Source organism: Convolutriloba macropyga, chromosome 9 (assembly GCF_964194025.1).
Source record: "Convolutriloba macropyga chromosome 9, txConMacr16.3, whole genome shotgun sequence".
In the NCBI taxonomy this organism is placed as follows: domain Eukaryota; kingdom Metazoa; phylum Xenacoelomorpha; order Acoela; family Convolutidae; genus Convolutriloba; species Convolutriloba macropyga.
In genome coordinates this window covers 3,244,744-3,264,743 of record NC_134476.1, presented here as the reverse complement: position 1 = coordinate 3,264,743, position 20,000 = coordinate 3,244,744, and the positions used below count along the sequence as shown (strand labels likewise).

Below are 20,000 nucleotides of genomic sequence, written 5' to 3'. Positions count from 1 at the left end.
TGCACTTGAAAACCATCTTAGTGATATCTTTTTACAAACAGATGACATAAATACTCTATGTGGTGCCGTTAACATTGATCACAGCAGGGAATCAAGTAGAAAAATTAATCTTCAAAATAGTCTCAGCTGTTTAGGTTTACAATGTTTGAATTCAATTGAACCAACGAGAGAAAATGAGCAAAATATTTCAGTTATTTATGTCGTATACTCCAATAAGATTTTTCAAATAGAGACTTTAGAGACATCAATTACTGACCATTATACTCTAACGGTACCGAGAATTGCAATCGGAACACAGGAAGACAGGAAAACTACCCATTATCGAAACTGGAATCTGCTGAAAAACCGCGAATCAAAAAACTGAGTTCTGTAACGCTTACTGAGCTGCAAATGTCCAAAAAATCTTTGAAACGAAGGATATACACTCATGCTTTGAATATTTTAACCTAAAAATCCGGAAAATAGTTAATAAATTTATTCCAAAAAAAACACCAGGACAAAATAAAAACTGGGTTGACAACCAAATCGAAAAGATGTCTAACAGAAAACATCTTCTGTATATAAAAAAACACAATTGAGAGTTCACTGGAAAATTGGGAGCGTTATTGCGCTGTAAAAAATGGCTAAGAAAAATTGTCGACAAAAAGAAACAATTACATTTTCAAACACTAATTGCTGCCAAAAGCAAGTCAAATAGTAAATCTTTTTTCAAAACATTTAATCTTCTAACCGGGAAAAAATCCGAATCAAAGCCAATTTTGACTGTCGAGCAGTGTCATGAGTTCAATCAACTTTTTACCTGTGTCGCAGAGAAAGTGAATGAAAAATGTAATGGCAATTGGAATCTTAACAAAATTCCGCAAGTGCGCTGTTCAATGTATCTTCCAAATGTTACTAACGATGAGGTTGAAAAATTTCTAATGTCCCTAATAACAAAATACACAAGTGACTGTTTTGAGAGAAGTGTTTTCGTAATACAGTCATAACTTTTCGGGATTTTAGACACACTGACATTTCTCATAAACAAAGCACTGAAAGCACAAACATTCCCAGACTGCTTGAAGACGGCAGTTGTTGTCCCAATTTTAAAGTCTAAAAGTGTTTCTGAAGCTATTTATTACAGACCCATTTCATTATAACCTGCCATTTCGAAAGTCTTCGAAAAGATTATCTACATAAGAATGACCAGTTTTCTCCAACATACAAACAAATTGCACAACAATCAATTTGATTTTCGATCAAAACTAGGCACCATAGATGCCTTGATATCAGCAGTAGACTCAATCAGATAGAATTTGAAGAAATCAGCAACTTCAACGCATGCAATCTTTCTGGACTTAAAAAAGGCATTTGATACAGTAGATCATTCAGTTCTCGTAGAAAAATTGCGGAGAATGGGATTCCGTGGACCTATCAATACCTTACTAAAAAGCTATCTAACAAACAGAGAACAAAAAAATGTGTTGCGAAGATACTGAAACCTCATTTTTAACTTTAGGAATAGGTGTTCCTCAAGGCCCAATTTTGGGACCGTTACTGTTTATCTTGTATGTAAACGATATTCCGGAGGCTACAGCAAACCTAACAATGACCCTTTACGTCGCACGATACAACTCATTCAATCAAATCTTAGTCAGCTTGTCTTAGGCATGAAACAAACAATTGATTGGTTGGACAGAAATAAGTTAACTTTGAACTTCGATAAAACTTTTTTTATTCAGTTTTCAAAAAAGGGTGGAAACAAAAGCAATCAAATACCAATTGAGAGAAATCACATTGAACACAAAAAATTGGTGAGGTATCTTGGAATCTTAATTGACGAGAAACTAAATTATAAAGTTCACAATCAGTAATAGATTCGTAAAATGAATGTTTTTTGTGCTACATTCTATAAGCTGAGGACTGTCTTACACAAAAATTAACTAATTTTGCTTACAATACTTATGTGCAACCGATCTTACAGTATGGAGATTTAATCTATGGTACAGCTGCAAAGAGTGACATCAAGAAATTTAATAACAAAATCAAACATCTAGTGAGAATTATATATGGGAAACGTAAATTTGAGTCAATTGTAAACTTCAGAATCGCAGCAAAAATTTATAACATAGAAGAGTTACATTTATATGAGCTATTGAATTTAGATATTAAAAAAATAAGGGAGTTAAATGAGTACAGAACAAAAAATGCTTTTTTGAGAATGAACGATTTAAACAAACTTAAAACGCAGAAAATATGCGCAAAACACTTAAATTTTTTGTATGAAGGACCAATTAACAGTAAGCTCATTTCAACAAGAGCCAGAAAAATGCTGGTAAAAATACTAAGATTTCAACTTTTTTTCACTGAAGAAATAGCAAAACTGTCTACAATAGGTTGTAAAGATTTTGCTCATCGGTTTCGTGATAACTTAATATTAGGCAGTGCTGATTTGCTAGAAGGTTTCTACTGAGTTTTTTTCTCCTCTTCATGTTTTTCCGAACCAAATGATTGAAATAAATCAAGATGCTAAATTTTCTGCTTCATGAGGCACCACATAACGAGGCAACACTGCCTTTTGCTGTTCTCTCGGCTCAGTATGTGTGTATACAAAAGTGTAAAATTATATACATTTTTTTGTTTGTCTGTTCCGAAAACAATTTATTATTATTATTATTATTATTATTATTATTATTATTATTATTATTATTATTACCTGTCGTCAATGATGACCTCCACCCACATCCCGAATCGCCAGAAACGAAACCGGAATGCTCCACAATATTGACCCTTCTGGAATCCCTGGTCTCGGGGTACCACTCGGTTGAAAAGAGTCTGGTCAGTAGTCAGACTGGCCATCGAAGCCAACAGCCAACAGTCACCTGTAAACAAAAATTGTTCACTGTAAACAAAAACTTGTGAACAAATTTTTTTTACTGTAAGCAAAAACTTGTAAACAAAAATTGCTGGTTCGAAACCATAATCGTGGTATATCTTTACTTAAGTAAAAAAAGACCACTTAAGTAAAAGCGACAAAAACCGACGATTTCTTATGTTTGAATCCGACAAAATTCTCAACACTGGTTCTTTTCTTTTCTCATTCACGATTTCGTAATCTTTTATTGAGAAGACAGCTGTCAGCTAAATTGTTGTTCCACTATGCTTTACAGACTATAGAGAGAAAGGTGCGGAGGGGGGGGGGGGGTGGTTAAAAGCGTGGGTTGTTAGGACGACGTGAATTTTCACCCGATTATTTTAGGCTCAAATATAGCTCACCCAGGCTTCCCTGGCAAATGTCCAGCCTTCTAGCACCATCCACAAACATGGCCGGTTGTTTAAAAATCTCCCAAGGGCGTAACCACCTGATGTGTCTGTTGATGAACTTGCCAGGGTTGATTGCGTCCAGAGACGTCATGTCTGGTGGAAACTCCTGGTCTTCAAATAGGGTTTTGTTTTTCAGGTGATATTCTCTGATCTGCTTGAATCTAAAAAAACGAAAAAAATCCTCATTTTAAATTTTTCACAGTTTTCAGCTTGAGGTTGATTTCCATTTTCACGCCCCAGTTTTAGTTAATTTTTAGTAGAAACAAAAATTTTTTAGTAGAAACAGTTTTAGTTAATTTTTAGTAGAAACAAAAATTTTTAGTAGAAACAGTTTTGGTTAATTTTTAGTAGAAACAAAAATTTTTTATTAGAAACAGTTTTAGTTAATTTTTAGTAGAAACAAAAATTTTTTATTAGAAACAGTTTTAGTTAATTTTTAGTAGAAACAAAAATTTTTTATTAGAAACAGATTTAGTTAATTTTTAGTAGAAACAAAAATTTTTTATTAGAAACAGATTTAGTTAATTTTTAGTAGAAACAAAAATTTTTTATTAGAAACAGTTTTAGTTAATTTTTAGTAGAAACAAAAATTTTTTATTAGAAACAGTTTTAGTTAATTTTTAGTAGAAACAAAAATTTTTTATTAGAAACAGTTTTAGTTAATTTTTAGTAGAAACAAAAATTTTTTATTAGAAACAGATTTAGTTAATTTTTAGTAGAAACAAAAATTTTTTATTAGAAACAGTTTTAGTTAATTTTTAGTAGAAACAAAAATTTTTTATTAGAAACAGATTTAGTTAATTTTTAGTAGAAACAAAAATTTTTTATTAGAAACAGTTTTAGTTAATTTTTAGTAGAAACAAAAATTTTTTATTAGAAACAGTTTTAGTTAATTTTTAGTAGAAACAAAAATTTTTTATTAGAAACAGATTTAGTTAATTTTTAGTAGAAACAAAAATTTTTTATTAGAAACAGTTTTAGTTAATTTTTAGTAGAAACAAAAATTTTTTATTAGAAACAGTTTTAGTTAATTTTTAGTAGAAACAAAAATTTTTATTAGAAACACATTTAGTTAATTTTTAGTTGAAACAAAAACTATTGAATATAACGTCTCAGTGACACTACCCGTTAGTGCCCAGTAAATATTTATTACAAAAAATGACAGAAACACGCGCGCTCTTGGACAGAAGGCAAAGTCGTAATCTTTACCGAATCAATCGGAAGTCAAGTCTTGAAACATTTGTGAATCACAGATTAGATCGTCTCACTTTTTGGATCTTGACACTTTCTGGGATGAAACCTGAATTTTGGAGACCTCCTGGCAGATCCTGACAAGTCTTTAGATTTGAAACCAGAAACGATCCGCACAGACTTTTAACCCAAGATCAGTTTTTCACCGGAGGTGTAAACTCAACGGATAATAATGGAAAATGAAACACAGGCTGAGATAATTTTTTTTTTTAAATGAAGAAAAATTTAATTATAATTAACTTGGTTATCTTAACTATGGTAATTAATTCAACAGATCAGCAGTTCAAGAATTCTAAATTCAACTGTCCATTTCAAAATTTGCACGCGTGAAATGTTCGTTTATATTCTCCCCACTTTGGTCAGGTAAGAATAAAAACTCGTGATTGAAGGATTTAACAAATTGTGAATGCAGTTGTATCTTTTAAATCTCTTTTTCACTTTTAGTTATAATCATAGGTGTCACGTGTGTGTGTGGTTTCATGTTTGTCACTAAAGGCGATAGTATTCGTTCAATGCATAAAACTTTGTGTCAAGGGAGGTTCTTGCATCATTTACCTAGGTTGTATTGAAGTGCGGCTTGCAAAACATGGGTCGCGCTAAGATCCTTCATGCTAATTTTAGCCCACGCTATATTCCAGCTTAATGACAGAAGTCAAGATAGAACCTTTTAAACGTCATTTTCGATTCAGAATTGTCGCTTAAAAACTTTTGATCTTGATGGTCATCCATGGTCTAATCATTAATCGATTTTTACTGGACTATGAAAACCAAAAGATATCAACCAACAGAATTGATCTAATATTTTTGATCCAGCTGAAATTTAAGGATACAAAAAGAAATCGCAAGCAATAGCTTAGTCAAATGTTTAAACCTGCGCTGATTAAGCGATGAGCCAAACGGATAATCGCCAGCACAGTTTTGTATGACCAAACATTTTTTAAAAAAGTTTTTAACATAGATTATATGATCTGGAAAACTGAACGTATTTTACTTAAAAATCACCCTGAACGAGTGTCGTCTTGATCAGAACTTCTCCAATGTTTACACATCTTGAATGGACAAATCAGTACTGATCACGCCTTATATCAAGACTTAATACTTGAGAAGATATGTGAAGACTTGCTCAAGACTTGTCAAGTCTACGTCAAGTCTTGTCCAAGAATTGGTAAATCTTGATATTTGCGCAGTTAATAAACAAAGACGAATATTGAGAAGAATTTATTTCTAACTAATGCAGTTCAAGATTAGCTGAAAAAGGGTCAAAATATTTTACGAATTTTTTTTAAAAAATCTGATTACGTTACTTCCGATATGAGCGTACACCAAATTAAATATCTCACTTATTCATTTCAAAACCAAGCTTTTTTCAATGGTCTGTAAAAAGTGGCAATGACTGGCATCTTTGAGCGATATCAAAACTTTTTAAAAATTTTATCAAATGAGTTTTCTGGAAGTCCTCGCATTTTCCTGTCATTCTTTTTTTCACTTTGATGATTTTTATAGGCAAGCTGCTCTAAACTTAAGAAAACAAAAACAAACGACAATTAAAAGCTGGGCTTATTACTTGACCCAAGATTTGTCAAGTTTTGGTCAAGACCTGCTCAAGACTTATAAAGTCTTGACCCAGACTCTCTCATGACTTGTCATATCTTGGCTGAAACTTGCACACGTTTTGTCAACTCTGAGCCAAGGCTTGACTCTAGACTTTCCAAGATTTAAAGTTTGATTTAAATTGTGCCAAGTCTAGGAAGTGATATGATCAAAACTCTGATACAGTGCTGATTCTAGACTTGCATTTTCACGGAATCTAGGAGTTGACGTTCAATATAGAAATAGCGTACAAAAATATCCCGAAAAAAGAAAAACGCTTTGGTTGTTAGCTTTTTTATTTACTTCAAGTAGATATATTTGGGTTCGAATGATTTTTTCATCATACTTAGTTCATGTGATTTGTTTGTGTGCTTCATTTAGGTGCTTTCAAAACTTTTTTTCACAATATATTTAGCAACATAAATAAAACTGGAATCAAATTTCCCACGGTTAGGTGATTGCAAAAAAAAATATTTTAGAGTCAGATTGTAGAATGGAAACTAAAAAATTTGCGTCAATTTCTGTCTTTTCAATTTTGCCTTCAGAGCCATATTGGTTATCAAATATTTTGTTCCAGGCGAAACTGTTGATAAACGTCACCAGTTAAACAAAACAAGGAAATCTAATAATTTCTACATGCAGCTCCGAACAAAAACGAAAAGTAGTTGGTGATTATATAAGGAAAAAATCTTTTCTTTCTAATCCATAATTAGGCTCATTGATATACAAAAAAGCAGAATATATAATTTTCTTAAAAAAATTAGCCAATCTTCTTGTATCAATTTTTAGATTGGCGATGTAAAAGCTGCATTCTAGAGTTCAAATTTTACCAGAAATAACATCAATTGGCACTAATCATTCAAGGAAAATAAAAACTTTTCGAAAAAGTGTTACAAAAAGGGGTACAAAAACAACACTTTAGACACATTTGTCTCATTGAGCAAAAATTACAACGTCTATTGTCTTTGCAGACTCAATTTCTCACTGTAAAACAGTGTCTGAAGAGAAAACTCTCTCTCTTTTTTTCTCGCTCTCTCTCTCTCTCTCTCTCTCTCTCTCTCTTTCTTTGTTCAATTCTTTCTCGGCTTTTGTTGCATTTTGCTTGTCACTGATTTTGTTAGTGACAGTTTTTATGTGTGCTTTTGCTTGTTTTTGTTGTAATGTTTATGTAGAGGTGTGTGCTTCCTAATTTCTTCGCTCAATTTTTTGTAGAGCAAATTGAATGGATTGCTTTGTTTTCACGATCACCATCATCAGCATAAAAATGATGCGAATAAAGCTTTCAATCAAAAATTTGACCCAGGAAAAAATTCTAATTAGTTGTGACAGTAAGATAGTAGTGATAGCTGGTTAGGTGAAATGTCAAGAAATAAGAGAAATAAATTATATCTTACAAATTACATAGGATACGTTAAAAAATTCAAACATGTAGCCAAAAAGGGATGAAAGCGTCATAAACATGGCTGAAACCTACAAAGGGTCTACCCAGAGGACGAAGGACGAGTTTCATTATATCTGTTAACCAAACAAATCATCTAGAAAATAAGTTTTTTTCCCATACAAAGATCTAATGGTGAAAATTTCTTCTAAAGATCAAATTTTTTATCAAAAACTCTATAAAACCTTACTGCTATTTTTTTTGACAATTTTTGACTAAAAATTATTGGCAGCTGCAACTAACTGAATCAACTGCTACGATGTGATGAAAGTAAAAACTTCCGTTTGAATCAATAGAGTTTTTCGAAAACTGGCACAAAATACGAAATAAAGAAAACTTTAGTTGCATTTATCGTCATGATGAGGATCATTAATAATTGTATTTTGGTTTCCTATGTTAACGAAAATAAACTGAAACGAAAGTTTAGAAGTTGCTTTGTATGTAGTTTTTGTCGTGAAATGCAATGGCAGTTGATTAGACATATTTTCAATGTATGCATCTTAGGCCATGACAATCAAACGTCATCCTGTCTTAAGTTGTTGTGATTGGAATTCCAATTGTTTTGAAAAAATTTCTCAAAAACATTATAGGACAAAAAATTTTGAGGCACTGATTAGTCTGAATTAGTAGCTGTTATGGTTTCTTGGGTTTTTCTCTGAGAATTACTTTCATTAAACCTTTGGCGCTAAATTTCCAAAAAATATATTTTTGTTTTTGTTTCTAGTAGGAGAATACGGTTGTCATTGAGAAAAAATATTTCCCAACGACTGCCACTCGAAAAGATTAATTATCAGAATTTCAATCAATGATCGAGTATGAATCTCATAAGTAGCGAGAATTGCCGCTTTTCACTGTTTTTTGTCCTATCCACTACCCCAGAACCTGACCGAAAAAGTTTCAATCTTTCTAGCTTGCGAATTTTCTTAATTTTTCAGTCGCACTTTTTTTAATTCATATGTGCATTCCTATAATGCATTTTTTTCCAGATTTGTTCTCCGATTAAACATTGCGTTGCAGATTTCCTAATTTCAGGCAAGTATACTTTCAGCTGCTGGATTTTGTCATGAATAATTCATATTTAGTTGAAAATACATCCAAATCCAAGCCAGTCTGAACAGAGCTGATCAAATAAATTTTGCTCGGCCTGCTTCGGAATCGAAAACACTGTTCATCGCAAACATCTTTTTAGCATAAAATTTTGAACATTTCAGAAATTGACTGTGTGGAAAATTGTGTCGTTTCATTGCTGCTCTTTTACCAGACTTCTCCACAAAAGAAACTAATCCATGAAAATAAGGCTGATTCAAATCTCTAGCACGTAACATTAGCACAGAGGATGTTTTCATTTTAATATTTCAGATTTTGAAAAAGACAAAAAACTAACAAACAAAATTTATCGATATTTAGTCATCTAAATGACATTTTACCTCGGAATATTTGAGGCACTAGTTTCACCGGTTCTCGGGTCTTGACTCAATCTTCCCTCTCTCGTGCCACTTGCCCCTTGAGGACTTCTCATCAATCCGCTACCCAGTTCTGCGCTGACATTTGCTGGAGATTCGGTACTAAAAAGAACACTAAACAAGATAACCAATTATGTTTCAGATCATTATTAATACAAAGATCAGCTGAGCTCGAACAGTTCTGAAACGTTGCTTAAACGGGCGAAAAGCCTCCTGGTATTCGCTTGGTCCTAAAATAAATAATAAATTACCCGGAGTTGAGTCTCAGAGCTTTTCAGCGCTGAACCAGAACATTTCAAGAGTAAAAACTAATTTAAGTAAAAACTAATATATTTTAAGTTGCTTTATGTGCAGTTTTTCTTCATTGTGATTATATTGATTTCATAGAGTTCTTCCAGGCTAAATTAATCCTGTATAGTCTGAAAATTGCTCAAACTCCAAAATTAAGTCTGAGCAAAATAATGTCACACTTTTTTGGCTTATCCTTGGTCTAATTGGTGAAGACAATTGCATGGATTGACAACGCTTTAAGTGCAACAACTTTCCTCTACAAATGGCACCCGGCAAATTAAAAATTGAAAACACCGGCTGCTCCAAAATGACTAAAGCTTTAAAAAAAGAAAGTGGCTGGCGCATTGCATTGGACGGAAGTCGTCATCTCAAAGCGGCTGAGATTTTTTGAAAATGGTTTCCACAGAGCAATTAAGAGCCTTAAAGAGAAAAATAGGATCAAATAAATGTAAAAAATACTTACGTTCGGCTGTAAGGGTCCGTTTGCCGTTCAATATCACAATTTATTGTTATGAGATAACTAAAATGAGGGACTTTAGTGCTATTAATCTGCGGCCTATTACTTTGCCGAACGCGCTTCCGTCAAACATGTTTTCCAGTGAAAAGCAGTTTCTACTTTTCAACTTCCAGTTTAAATGTGAATTACACAGACTGGAATTTCCCTATAAGGCACCGCATTTTCGTTCGCGGAATTCAAAAGTATGTTCATACGCACAATGTTTTAACATAGGAAAAACAAAGTCTGATAAGAAAAACAAGCAAATTTACTGCAAAAATTTGGTACCGGTAGACACACCCGTGTGACAACAATTGCTTGAAAAACTTGTCGGGTAATTCAAAAATATCCAGGACTTGAGTCTCAGAGCATTTCAGCGCTGAACCAGTACATTTCATTAGTAAAAAAGAAATTCAGTTGTGAAACATTGCATCTCCAGAATATTTTAAATTTCTTTATGGACAGTTTTTCTTCATTATTATTATATTGAGGTCAAAGAGTTCGCCCAGGCTAAATTTATCCTGTATAGTCTGAAAATTACTCATAACACAAAATTAAATCTGGGCAGAATAAGGTCATGTTTATGTAGCTCTTAACTAGTAATTACTATAGAAGTACGCACACTATTTGTACATAAGCTATTTTGTAGGTGATTTCTACAAAGCCCATTTAGTTTAGTGGTTACAACTCGCTACGCAAATTAAATGTTAAAAGTACCCACGCGGAAGTTCGAATCGCATATAAAGCAAAACCTTGTTGGCGGGAGTTAAGCTGAACATATTGTTTTTCATGAAGTAAAATTTGCTCAAAAATCAGGCTGGTCAGTGTAATTTGTGACATGAACAGAGTACTGGGCATCCTAAAAAACAGAATGTCTTTGGACTGATTCAGCGCTGATTTGCTCTGCGATCAAATTCCGGGTATAAACATTTGTTTTTAAATTAATCACAATGAACACGAACTTAATATTATTATCATTATTGTTGTTATTTTTACAAACCAATCAAATGTCAATAAAAAGTTTACTTCGGCAAATCAATAAGTGTGAAAAATTTAGCTCGAAAATTCCAAATTGCTATATATTTTTCTGAAGGAAAAGAATGCAAACTTTTTCATGATTTTTACGTTTTTTTTTAAATCATTAATATTTTTCTAGAAAATAGTTTTTTAGAAAAAAGTTTAACACTTGCAAATTTTGCCAAAAATGGTCAAATTTTAACCATTTGGTCACCAATTTTAGTTAAGATTGTTTCCTTAGCTGGCAAAAACAACCTCATACTGTTGTCATTAATTCTGATTTCAACATTCATGACATTTAAAATTAGTTGAATTATCCAAAATTGACTTTGTTTTTTGCATTTCAGTGCTATCTTAAAGTTTTGCCTGTTTTGCCTTTACAGTTTTGTTTTTTTTCTCCTGAACGAGGGAAGAGATCTAAAATTGATTGAGTTTGACTTTTTCATTTTTCAAGTCTCTGGAAAAACTAATTCCCATTTTTGAAGATCGCTTTTATAGTGAACATTCACTATTGTAAATTGGAGTACTTACATATATTCAAAGTATGTCTTGAAACTTAATTTCATCAAATTGATATAGTTAGAACTCATTGATAGTTATATCGTTCTCCCAGACACTTCAACTTTTGTTCAACAAATCTCTAAAATACTTGTATATTTGTTTTCAATTTTTTTCAAAAATTTCCCAAAAAAAAGGGTTGGAGCATTTTTTGTCAACATTTAGCACAAAAAAATTCTAAGTAAACCGATTAACGCAATCTGCTCTCGATCGGCTGGTGATTTCGTTAAAGGGCTACCGGATGGTTGTGGGACCTTGAGTTATAATTGGCGTTTGTGTGTGTGTGTGTGCGCGTGTGTGTTGGGTGAGTGTCTGCGTGTAGAGGAAGCCGGAGCGATGGGCATTCGAACGGCAAAAGTGGCCCATCATATCACATTTAAATTGTTTTCTCTGCAGCTTTAATGAGTTGTTAATTTAAAGACTAGCAAAGCTCTATCAGAGCCGCTCAGCTAGTTAATGATGAACATATTTCAAATGTTTATATCGTCTTTGGATAAAACATTTTAGTATCTATATCCTCATGCACAAGCAAGAAAGTCGGCAAAACCACAGTTAAAGATGAATAAACAATAAAAACTTTCAAAAATTTTTTAAACTTTTCACAAAGTTGTCATTTTCTTTCAAAACCTTCTGCTCTTTTTTGTTCATTTCAAAAATTTGCTTAAGATTTTATAACCAATCCTCATATCCTCAATTTTAGCAGCCAGAAAATTTAAAGATATTATGTATAGTGTTCTGAGAGCAGCGACAAAGCTAACATTGTTGACAAAGTGTAAACAGATCAAAACAAATTTCTCGCCGACAATTTGACAACAGAAAACGCGAGTTGGGGTGAGAGTAAAAATGTGTAAGTTGGCGACTGATCCCCCCAAAGAAATATTGCAAATCGCGTCGCTAATTTTAGCTCACGGATTTGCACTATTCATTTGTATTACATCAAAAGCCGACACCAAAGTGTGGAAAAGAGGGAAAATTTCAATGATTATAATCAATAAATTTGTCACCAGTTTAAAAACACTTAAAATGCAAAAACTATTGTTCTATATATAAGCGTTTGAGCGTAAGACCGTGTTTCGCACTCGCTTATTTTCCAGATATCAATACATGTGTGTGTGTGTGTGTGTGTGTGTGTGTGTGTGTGTGTGTGTGTGTGTGTGTGTGTGTGTGTGTGTGTGAAAAACAGCGACCACGCTGAGTATATATACTCAGTTCGATGTGGTTTTATTTTTGTAATGTGGGGTCCTTAGAAAAATCTTAGAGAAAAATTTAACTTTAAAAATTAAAATTTATGAAGATTTGATACTTGGTAAAATTAAATTGCGGAAAAAGAAAATTTTTTCCGAATTTAAGTTTTTCTTCTATAAAGATACTGTTATTTTCTGTCACATCGCTCAGGAGTCAAGGATAGGTTTGATCAATTACTTTAGATAGTGATCTAATTAATAAATTTTTTATGCGATTTATGTTCTTATTTCAATCTAATTTTTTTTTATTGTGAGAAAAGTTCAAATTTCTCCAAAAACAAAAAGTTATACCCTTTTTAGACCTCATTCATTCAACAGAATCTTCAAATTTCGTTTGATTTGATGAACTTCTTAATCAGGTCAACAATGAACAAGATTGTTAAACAAGTGTGGGTATCAAATTTTTTGCTAGAATCATTAGTTTGATTAAAAGGAAAGTTTTTTTTACTTATTGTTTAAATAAATTTTGTCAATTTGCATTTTTCTGTAAGCAATTAATCCGAAATATTGGATCTATTCTGTGCCCCCCCCCCCCTCCCAGTGTTTTTTATGACCCCCAATTACAAATTATATGTTGTTACATAACACGTTACTATGTAAGAAAATAGCACGTGCGCCTGGGGGTCATAAAAGATTTATGCCCACTAAGCTGGGGGGGGGGGGGGCGAAACAGAATGGATCCGAAATATTAAAAGCAAACGCAAGAAAAGCTTACATTTTTTCCGATACCGTTTACACTAAAATTTTTATGCTTCTCCAGACCCCCTTTTTGTTAAAAAACGTATATTAAAAAATACGTTTTGTATCGATTATGTAATGAAAGAAACGCATGAAAAAAGTTTTGAATGAGGGAGAAAAGATCGCTTAATTTCAGAAAATTTGGAGAATGGTTCGCTCTTGTAAACTCTGCGTATATTAAGGACCCCCTCATATCAAGTTTGGTTTCTTTTAAACAATTAATTGAGATGATTGCAAAAAAGGTCAATTGTCTGGTCTGCCAGTCATCTTAAAAATATTGAAGCACTATTGTGACCATCATGCCGAAAAATACAACGAAAAACTTACCCAGTATGTCCAGTCTTTTGACCTCTAAAATCAGTTGCCGATAACTGCTGCCTTTCCATTTGCGGACGCATTCCACCTCGACCGCTAAATCCACTCTTCACTTGTTGATCGGGCGGAACATCCAAGCGGAATAACAACTCCCCTGTATCTTGATTTTCAACCACCTCAATATCGTCTGGGTCTGTGTTACTGGGCACATCAACAGGAATTGGTGGGGTTTCGTCCGAAGTGATGACAAATCCACCGTCGTGGGTTTTGTTCCAGGTAAGTCCATTTGGTAATCTGTACTGGAGAGTTGGGAAGTTGACAGTACAACTCCACTCTTTGTCTGTTTGTTCATAGTTGATTTTGAAATACTTCTGGGATCTGAAAAAAAAAAGAATTTAACAGTGATGTTAAAAAACTTGGTTAGTCACTCCAATTGACCTTTAGTAGTGACTCCAAAATGAAATGCAAAAATGCAAAATGTAACAACCAAAATTGCACTACTCATTTTTGTAATCAAATTTAATAAAACGAAGCAAACAGAAGTATAGTAGTTTCAGTTTCAAAAGATGACAGACATTGAGGCACCTTTAAGGTATCAAAATGTGATGATACTACTCTTCTTTCAAACTCGTCAAACACTCGAAAAAAATATTGAATGCTTGAATTTGAACTTAAACTGATGTTCATTTTTAAGCCTTATTATACTCGCAGTTGTAACAAAATCGCTTTCTATTTTGCAACAATTAAAGTATTCCCCTTCTTTGACGATTTAAAAAAACCTATGCGAGCTCGTTTTGCAGTGGGATTTTTAAGGAAACCTTTGAGAAAAAAAGCTATACCTTCGAGATATATCGGATTTTTGTAGTCAATAGTAGAAAAATTATAGTAATTCTTTTGTAAAAAATTAGGCGTTAAAACAATCGAAGCGTTTAACTTCTAAGTCAAATTGACACAAGCTATTACTTATGACGCTCCAGCAGTTGTCCTCACTTGAAAATAGTTACAGAAGCAAATTAAAAAGCGCCAATTTTTCAAAGATTGGTCTTCTTTACTTCCCTAGATAACTTTTCGAGCGCAATTTTTAGGCAAAAGAAGCCCGGTAAATAATCGAGAAAATCACGAAAAAAGTTTTTGTGCTTGATCCTGAGTAGCTAAGATCTAAGGCGCTTATAATAATTAGAGGTAATGTTGTTAGTCGCAAATTAAATAATACAACACGAAAAATCGAAAAAAAGTGAATTTGTTTTGTAAGATTTTATCTGGCTGGAGCTAATTACTGGAATGGAGAATTTTAAAAATTTCTTCCACTTCTGCTTCTGATATCTTCCAGGAAATAACTTTATAATCAGTGAAAATTCAAAAAAAAATGTATATATCGAAAGTTTTTTGATGCCAACCACGTAGCAGCCATTGTCAATATTTGGCACCCAAAATATTACTTGTACGCGTTGATCAAACACAAAATAAGGTGATACTATTTTTATTTTAAAGCAACAAACATTTTTAAACTACTCGGATGTTGGTGGCAGAGTAAATCAGCGCTGAATCAGTCTAAAGACATTCTGTTTTTTTAGGACGGCGAGTACTCTGTTCATGTCCCAATTTGCAAAGGCCAGTCTTTATTTTTGAGTAAAAATACTGCATGAAAAATAATATGCTCAGCTTAACTTCTGCCAAGAAGGTTTGATTTATATGCGCTTCGAACTTCCACGTGGATACTTGTAATATTTTTTTTTGCGTAGTAAGTCATAACAACTAAGCTAAATGGGCTTTGTGGTAAATGCCTACAAACTAGCTTACATATGAATCGTGTGTATTCTACTACAGTAATTACTGTTTATAACTCCAAAAGTATGACATTACTCTGCTCAGACTTAATTTTGGGCTTTGAGTAATTTACAGACTGTACAGGATAAATTTAGCCTGGGCTAACTCCATGATCTCAAAATAAATATAATGAAGAAAAACTGAACATAAGGAAATTTAAAATCTTCAATTTAATCGTAATGAATAACTCCAGGATCTCAATATAATCAAAATGAAGAAGAACTGAACTTAAAGAAACGTGAAATATTCTGGAGATGCAATGTTTCAGAATTGAATTGATTTTTAACACTTGAAATGTGCTGGTTCAGCGCTAAATACTCTGCGACTCAAGCCCTGCTAAACAATTATTTTAAGCCAGACATCACTATCAAGAATGGAAGCTTAGCAAATTACATTTAACCAAAAGAATCGAAGGTATAATAATGATGACAAATTTTTGTTTTTTTTCCAATAATTTTTCTTGAGTTAAATATAGAAAAAAATGAGAGGTTTTTCATTGTTCTTTTAACACATTTTCCAAATAATCATCCTATTTGTGTTATTTGAGCAAACCATTGATATTTTTTATTTATTTGCGAAATGAAAATTTAAATTTGTGTCGTTTTTCTAAAGTAATCCCACATTGAGAATTTTTTGTTCCTTTAGAAAAAATGCAACTCATCTTCATTCGTCTGTTCTTGTATACACTTGTCTAATGAAAACAGATATCAGCATAAGGCGAGGACTGTTGTTCTACGTAGTGTCAATTATCATTTTTGTGAATTGATAAAAAAAACTTTTTATAAGAATCGTTGGACAAATTATACCTTAAGATAGGCAGCTCTAAATGACAGTTTTTGAAATTATTTATCTCAATTGTGATAGGCTGCAACTAAACTATTTGTCTTAAAATTTATTTCGTAACACATGACTTATAAAGTTAAAAGCTTAGAAGCAGTTTGAGATTTGGCTCCCTAACGTTATTTTCCGAACAATGAAAAATAGAATTGACCTTCGCTTCTGCTGCAGATTATGGAAAAGTCAACTGAAGGTCAACAGTTTTTCTCTCCTTCAACCGGGTAAAATTGAGCAACTTTTAGTGAGGGTTCTCTGTTGTTTAATGATCTGATCATTTTCGGGTGGCCATATTCATAATCTACACCTTCAAAGCTCAATAATTGTTTTTTTTTATTATTGTGTTAACTGAACATGCGAAAGCAATATCATCATTTGTTTCATCAAAATAAAAAACGCAAACGACTAGCGTATGGCAAATTGCCCTCTAGCGACTGGCGAGTGACTGGGGAGGATCAGTTTAGGGAGTATATATTTAGGTTTAACTTGAGCTAACTGAAGGGGCGTGAGGGGGGGGGGGGGGGGGGTGGTCGACTGCGCTGGGTGACGGGTGAAATGGGTGGGACGAAGTGTGTAAGATTTTCCTATTTCTTTATAATATATGAGCCTGTCCGTTTTGGTTCTTGTATTTGTAAGAAAAGACCTCGGAAATATAATATTTTTTTGCTCTCCTTTTTATTAGAAAAAAAATGTTACCTGTCGATTGCCCGAAACTGAAGAAGAAGAATTTTCAAATTGATACAGGTCTTATAATTTTGATTCGCCCCAATGGAAATACCGGAACCCCTTTTGAAATAACGCTTACACTTGTTTGTTGCTTGTTACCACTCTTCTGGGATTCTCTTCTTGTCCAATCAGAGACAGTTCCATACTCTTCCTCTGTCTGTCTGTAATTCCACCTCCTCCACCTTCTCCATCTGACCACATTCCACCCATCCGCAAACCCTGATTTTATTAGCAATATTGCCGAGTTGAGGTATCAGCTAATTTTACAGCTAATTTTTTTTATCAACTAATATTTAAACCAATGGTTGTAATTAAAATTGGCAAAAAAATATTGCTCAAGAAATTCAAGAAAGTGTTCACTGATTTTCTGATGCAGGTATTATCTCATTATTTTAACTTTTACTAGCAAATATAGATTCATTTTTGAAGCCAATTCTTTTCGAAAAATGCAATTTCATTGAATTTTCACGCGAAAAATTTGCCGGAGAACTTCATATTGATTCATTGTTTTCTTTTATATGGTTTCAGTGCATATATTTTTCTTCTTAATGTAAGTACAATAGAATATTATTATCTCAACCCGGGCGCTGAAAAGAGAAGGGTCATTGTCATTCTGAAACATCAAAAGAGAAACATAAAGTCTAACATATGATGATAAATGAAAATTTTGCACTGCGTCACAAATTTTATCTCTTTTTTGTGCGAGATCCAGTCAAAACTGAATATTCCATTTGAGGTGCACACTGGTGCTAGAAATCAACAGAAAATTAAGCTCCGCATTTCTTATAATCGAGGAAAAATTTGGCAAACTTTGGTGGTTTTCAATAAATGGTCTTGTATATAGGACTATCTTTTTTATATAAGGCTTAAAAGTCAGAGCAGATAACTAAATAATGTGAGCTTTTCAGCAAATTTAATCAACTCGTCAGCAAATTTGAAAAAAAAAAATCTCCGAGTCGAGACCAGAAAGAACCCTGGAAGACTTTTGAAAAAATGGTTATTTTACAAGATTTTGCAAGTCGATAAATATCTTGCAAGATCTTGTAAGACAGTGACTATTTTGCAAGATCTTGCATATTGAATGGTTATATAACAAGTTTCTGGAAAGTTCGTTTCGGTCAATTTCTACTCTTATTGATTGACACAAGTGCATTATTTTTCAGTTAGCAAAGAAAGCGTCCGAGATATAGTTGCGAGTATTTCAAAAGAGAGTTTGAAACAAAAACCTACCCGGCAGATTGCCGCAAAAAACAAACCCGCCGTTGATTCCCATAACCAAGATTGAGATTGAAAGAAGATAAAATAATCAAAAGAGATGTTTTTTTTTTAGGAAAACAACTTTAAAGTGCGAATTATTTTGATGTCATTATGTAGTTGATCATACTTCTGTGTCTTCATTTTGAGGCAATCTAGGAGCTAGTATGAATACCAATAAGCTTTAGATATGCTAATAAAGACTTATGAGAACAAAGTTTGGATAACGGGCATCTAAAAACTAGTTTTATGGGTTTATCCCGTTTCTATTTCTGATTTCGTTTTTGATAGTGACTCAAATGTTTTGCTGCGCAACTGCTGTCTAAAAGCCCTCTGAGCAGAATGAGCGAAGAGTGAAACTAGCCTAGAGAAACCAAAAAAGTTGAACGAGCTGTGAACTAAGGTAAAGAGAAAAAAATTGGGTTAGACGAAGTGAAAAATACATAGCAGGACAAGTCCTGACGTACACTTCAAAGAATTTTCATTGAACAAACAAAAATTAGACCTTGAATGGACTATCAAAAATTTCCAAAAAATCAAGATCAAAAGTTTTAAAAAACTAAACATAGCTGGCAGATTGCCAGAAAATAGCCGCAATAGATTCGTAGATCGGCAGTCTAAAAAATCAGTAAAAAAGACAGACCAAAAAAATTCGTCTTTTCATTGAAGGCTGATCTGTTATATTTTGATTAAAAATCTGTATAAGTTATTGCTGCCTCTATTAGCTGATCTCAAATAACCTTCATTTAGAGTGACACACACCCATTTGACCTTATCTCTTTGAATTAATTTAAATAAAAGTCAAAGTGAGGAAGTCATTGTTGAGAGTGAGGTAAGTCAAGTGTGACCAAAAATTTAATCACGCGCATGAACAAAAAAATTCGCTCCACTAAGAGCGAAAAATGACGTCACACATGCAGTTCAGTTGAAATTGCATGAACGAATGAACAAAAAGTGGCTGTGACGTCATATGGTCGTAACAAAAATCATGACGACGAAATAAAAAAAAACATAGCCGGTAGAATACCGGAAACGACTCGAATTGTCGTGCATTATAATCTCTAACCTAACCTTACTAAAATCAGAACATCAAAATAGAGAAGAGAAAAAAAACAAACAAACCACATTAAACTGTTTTAAAAATTCCGACAATTTTTTAGGTGCGGGGGAGAGCAAGGTGGGGTGGGTAGAGAGGTTGGGGAGGTGGGTAGTGATGGGGTAGTTGGGGGTAGCTAGGTGAAGGGACGGGGTAGGGGTAGGTGGGGGGTACGGGGGCGGGGGGTAGGTAGTTGGGGGGGGGGGGGGGTAGGTAGGTGGGGGGGAGTTGATCGGTGGGGGGGGGGGGTGGAGGTAGGTGTTGGATGGGGGGGGCTAGATAGGTGGTGGGGGGGGGGGTTGTGCGGTGTAGTTTAGATAATTAGGGGTGACTTAAATAGGAACAAAAAATCTCAAAATGACCTCTTCACCTTGAACATTACCAGCAGTTCCTAATTATTATACATTACAAACGAAGCTACTGTTAAAGTCCAATGTTCGAAAACAGAAGTCAACAATCAAAAATGTGGTGGTAAATGCTCGAACAGAAAGAAGTCAAAATTGAAGTCATGAACAAACTTGCTTTCTGCTAAAAAAACATAGCCGGTAGAATACCGGAA

The 20,000-nt window shown here is 33.5% G+C and overlaps 1 protein-coding gene across 1 annotated transcript in view; it reads right to left on the bottom strand.

Moving 5' to 3' along the window:
- LOC142345963 (calpain-1 catalytic subunit-like) overlaps positions 1-20,000 on the bottom strand; it is a 44,460-nt gene that overhangs the window by 18,898 nt on the left and 5,562 nt on the right. Inside the window, exons 4-9 of the mRNA XM_075398429.1 lie at positions 17,672-17,704; positions 17,171-17,310; positions 13,717-14,082; positions 9,010-9,147; positions 3,256-3,464; positions 2,696-2,861 (exon numbers count right to left, since the gene is read on the bottom strand). Coding sequence (XP_075254544.1) covers positions 2,696-2,861; positions 3,256-3,464; positions 9,010-9,147; positions 13,717-14,082; positions 17,171-17,310; positions 17,672-17,704 — 1,052 coding nt within the window. The remainder of the gene's footprint in view (positions 1-2,695; positions 2,862-3,255; positions 3,465-9,009; positions 9,148-13,716; positions 14,083-17,170; positions 17,311-17,671; positions 17,705-20,000) is intronic.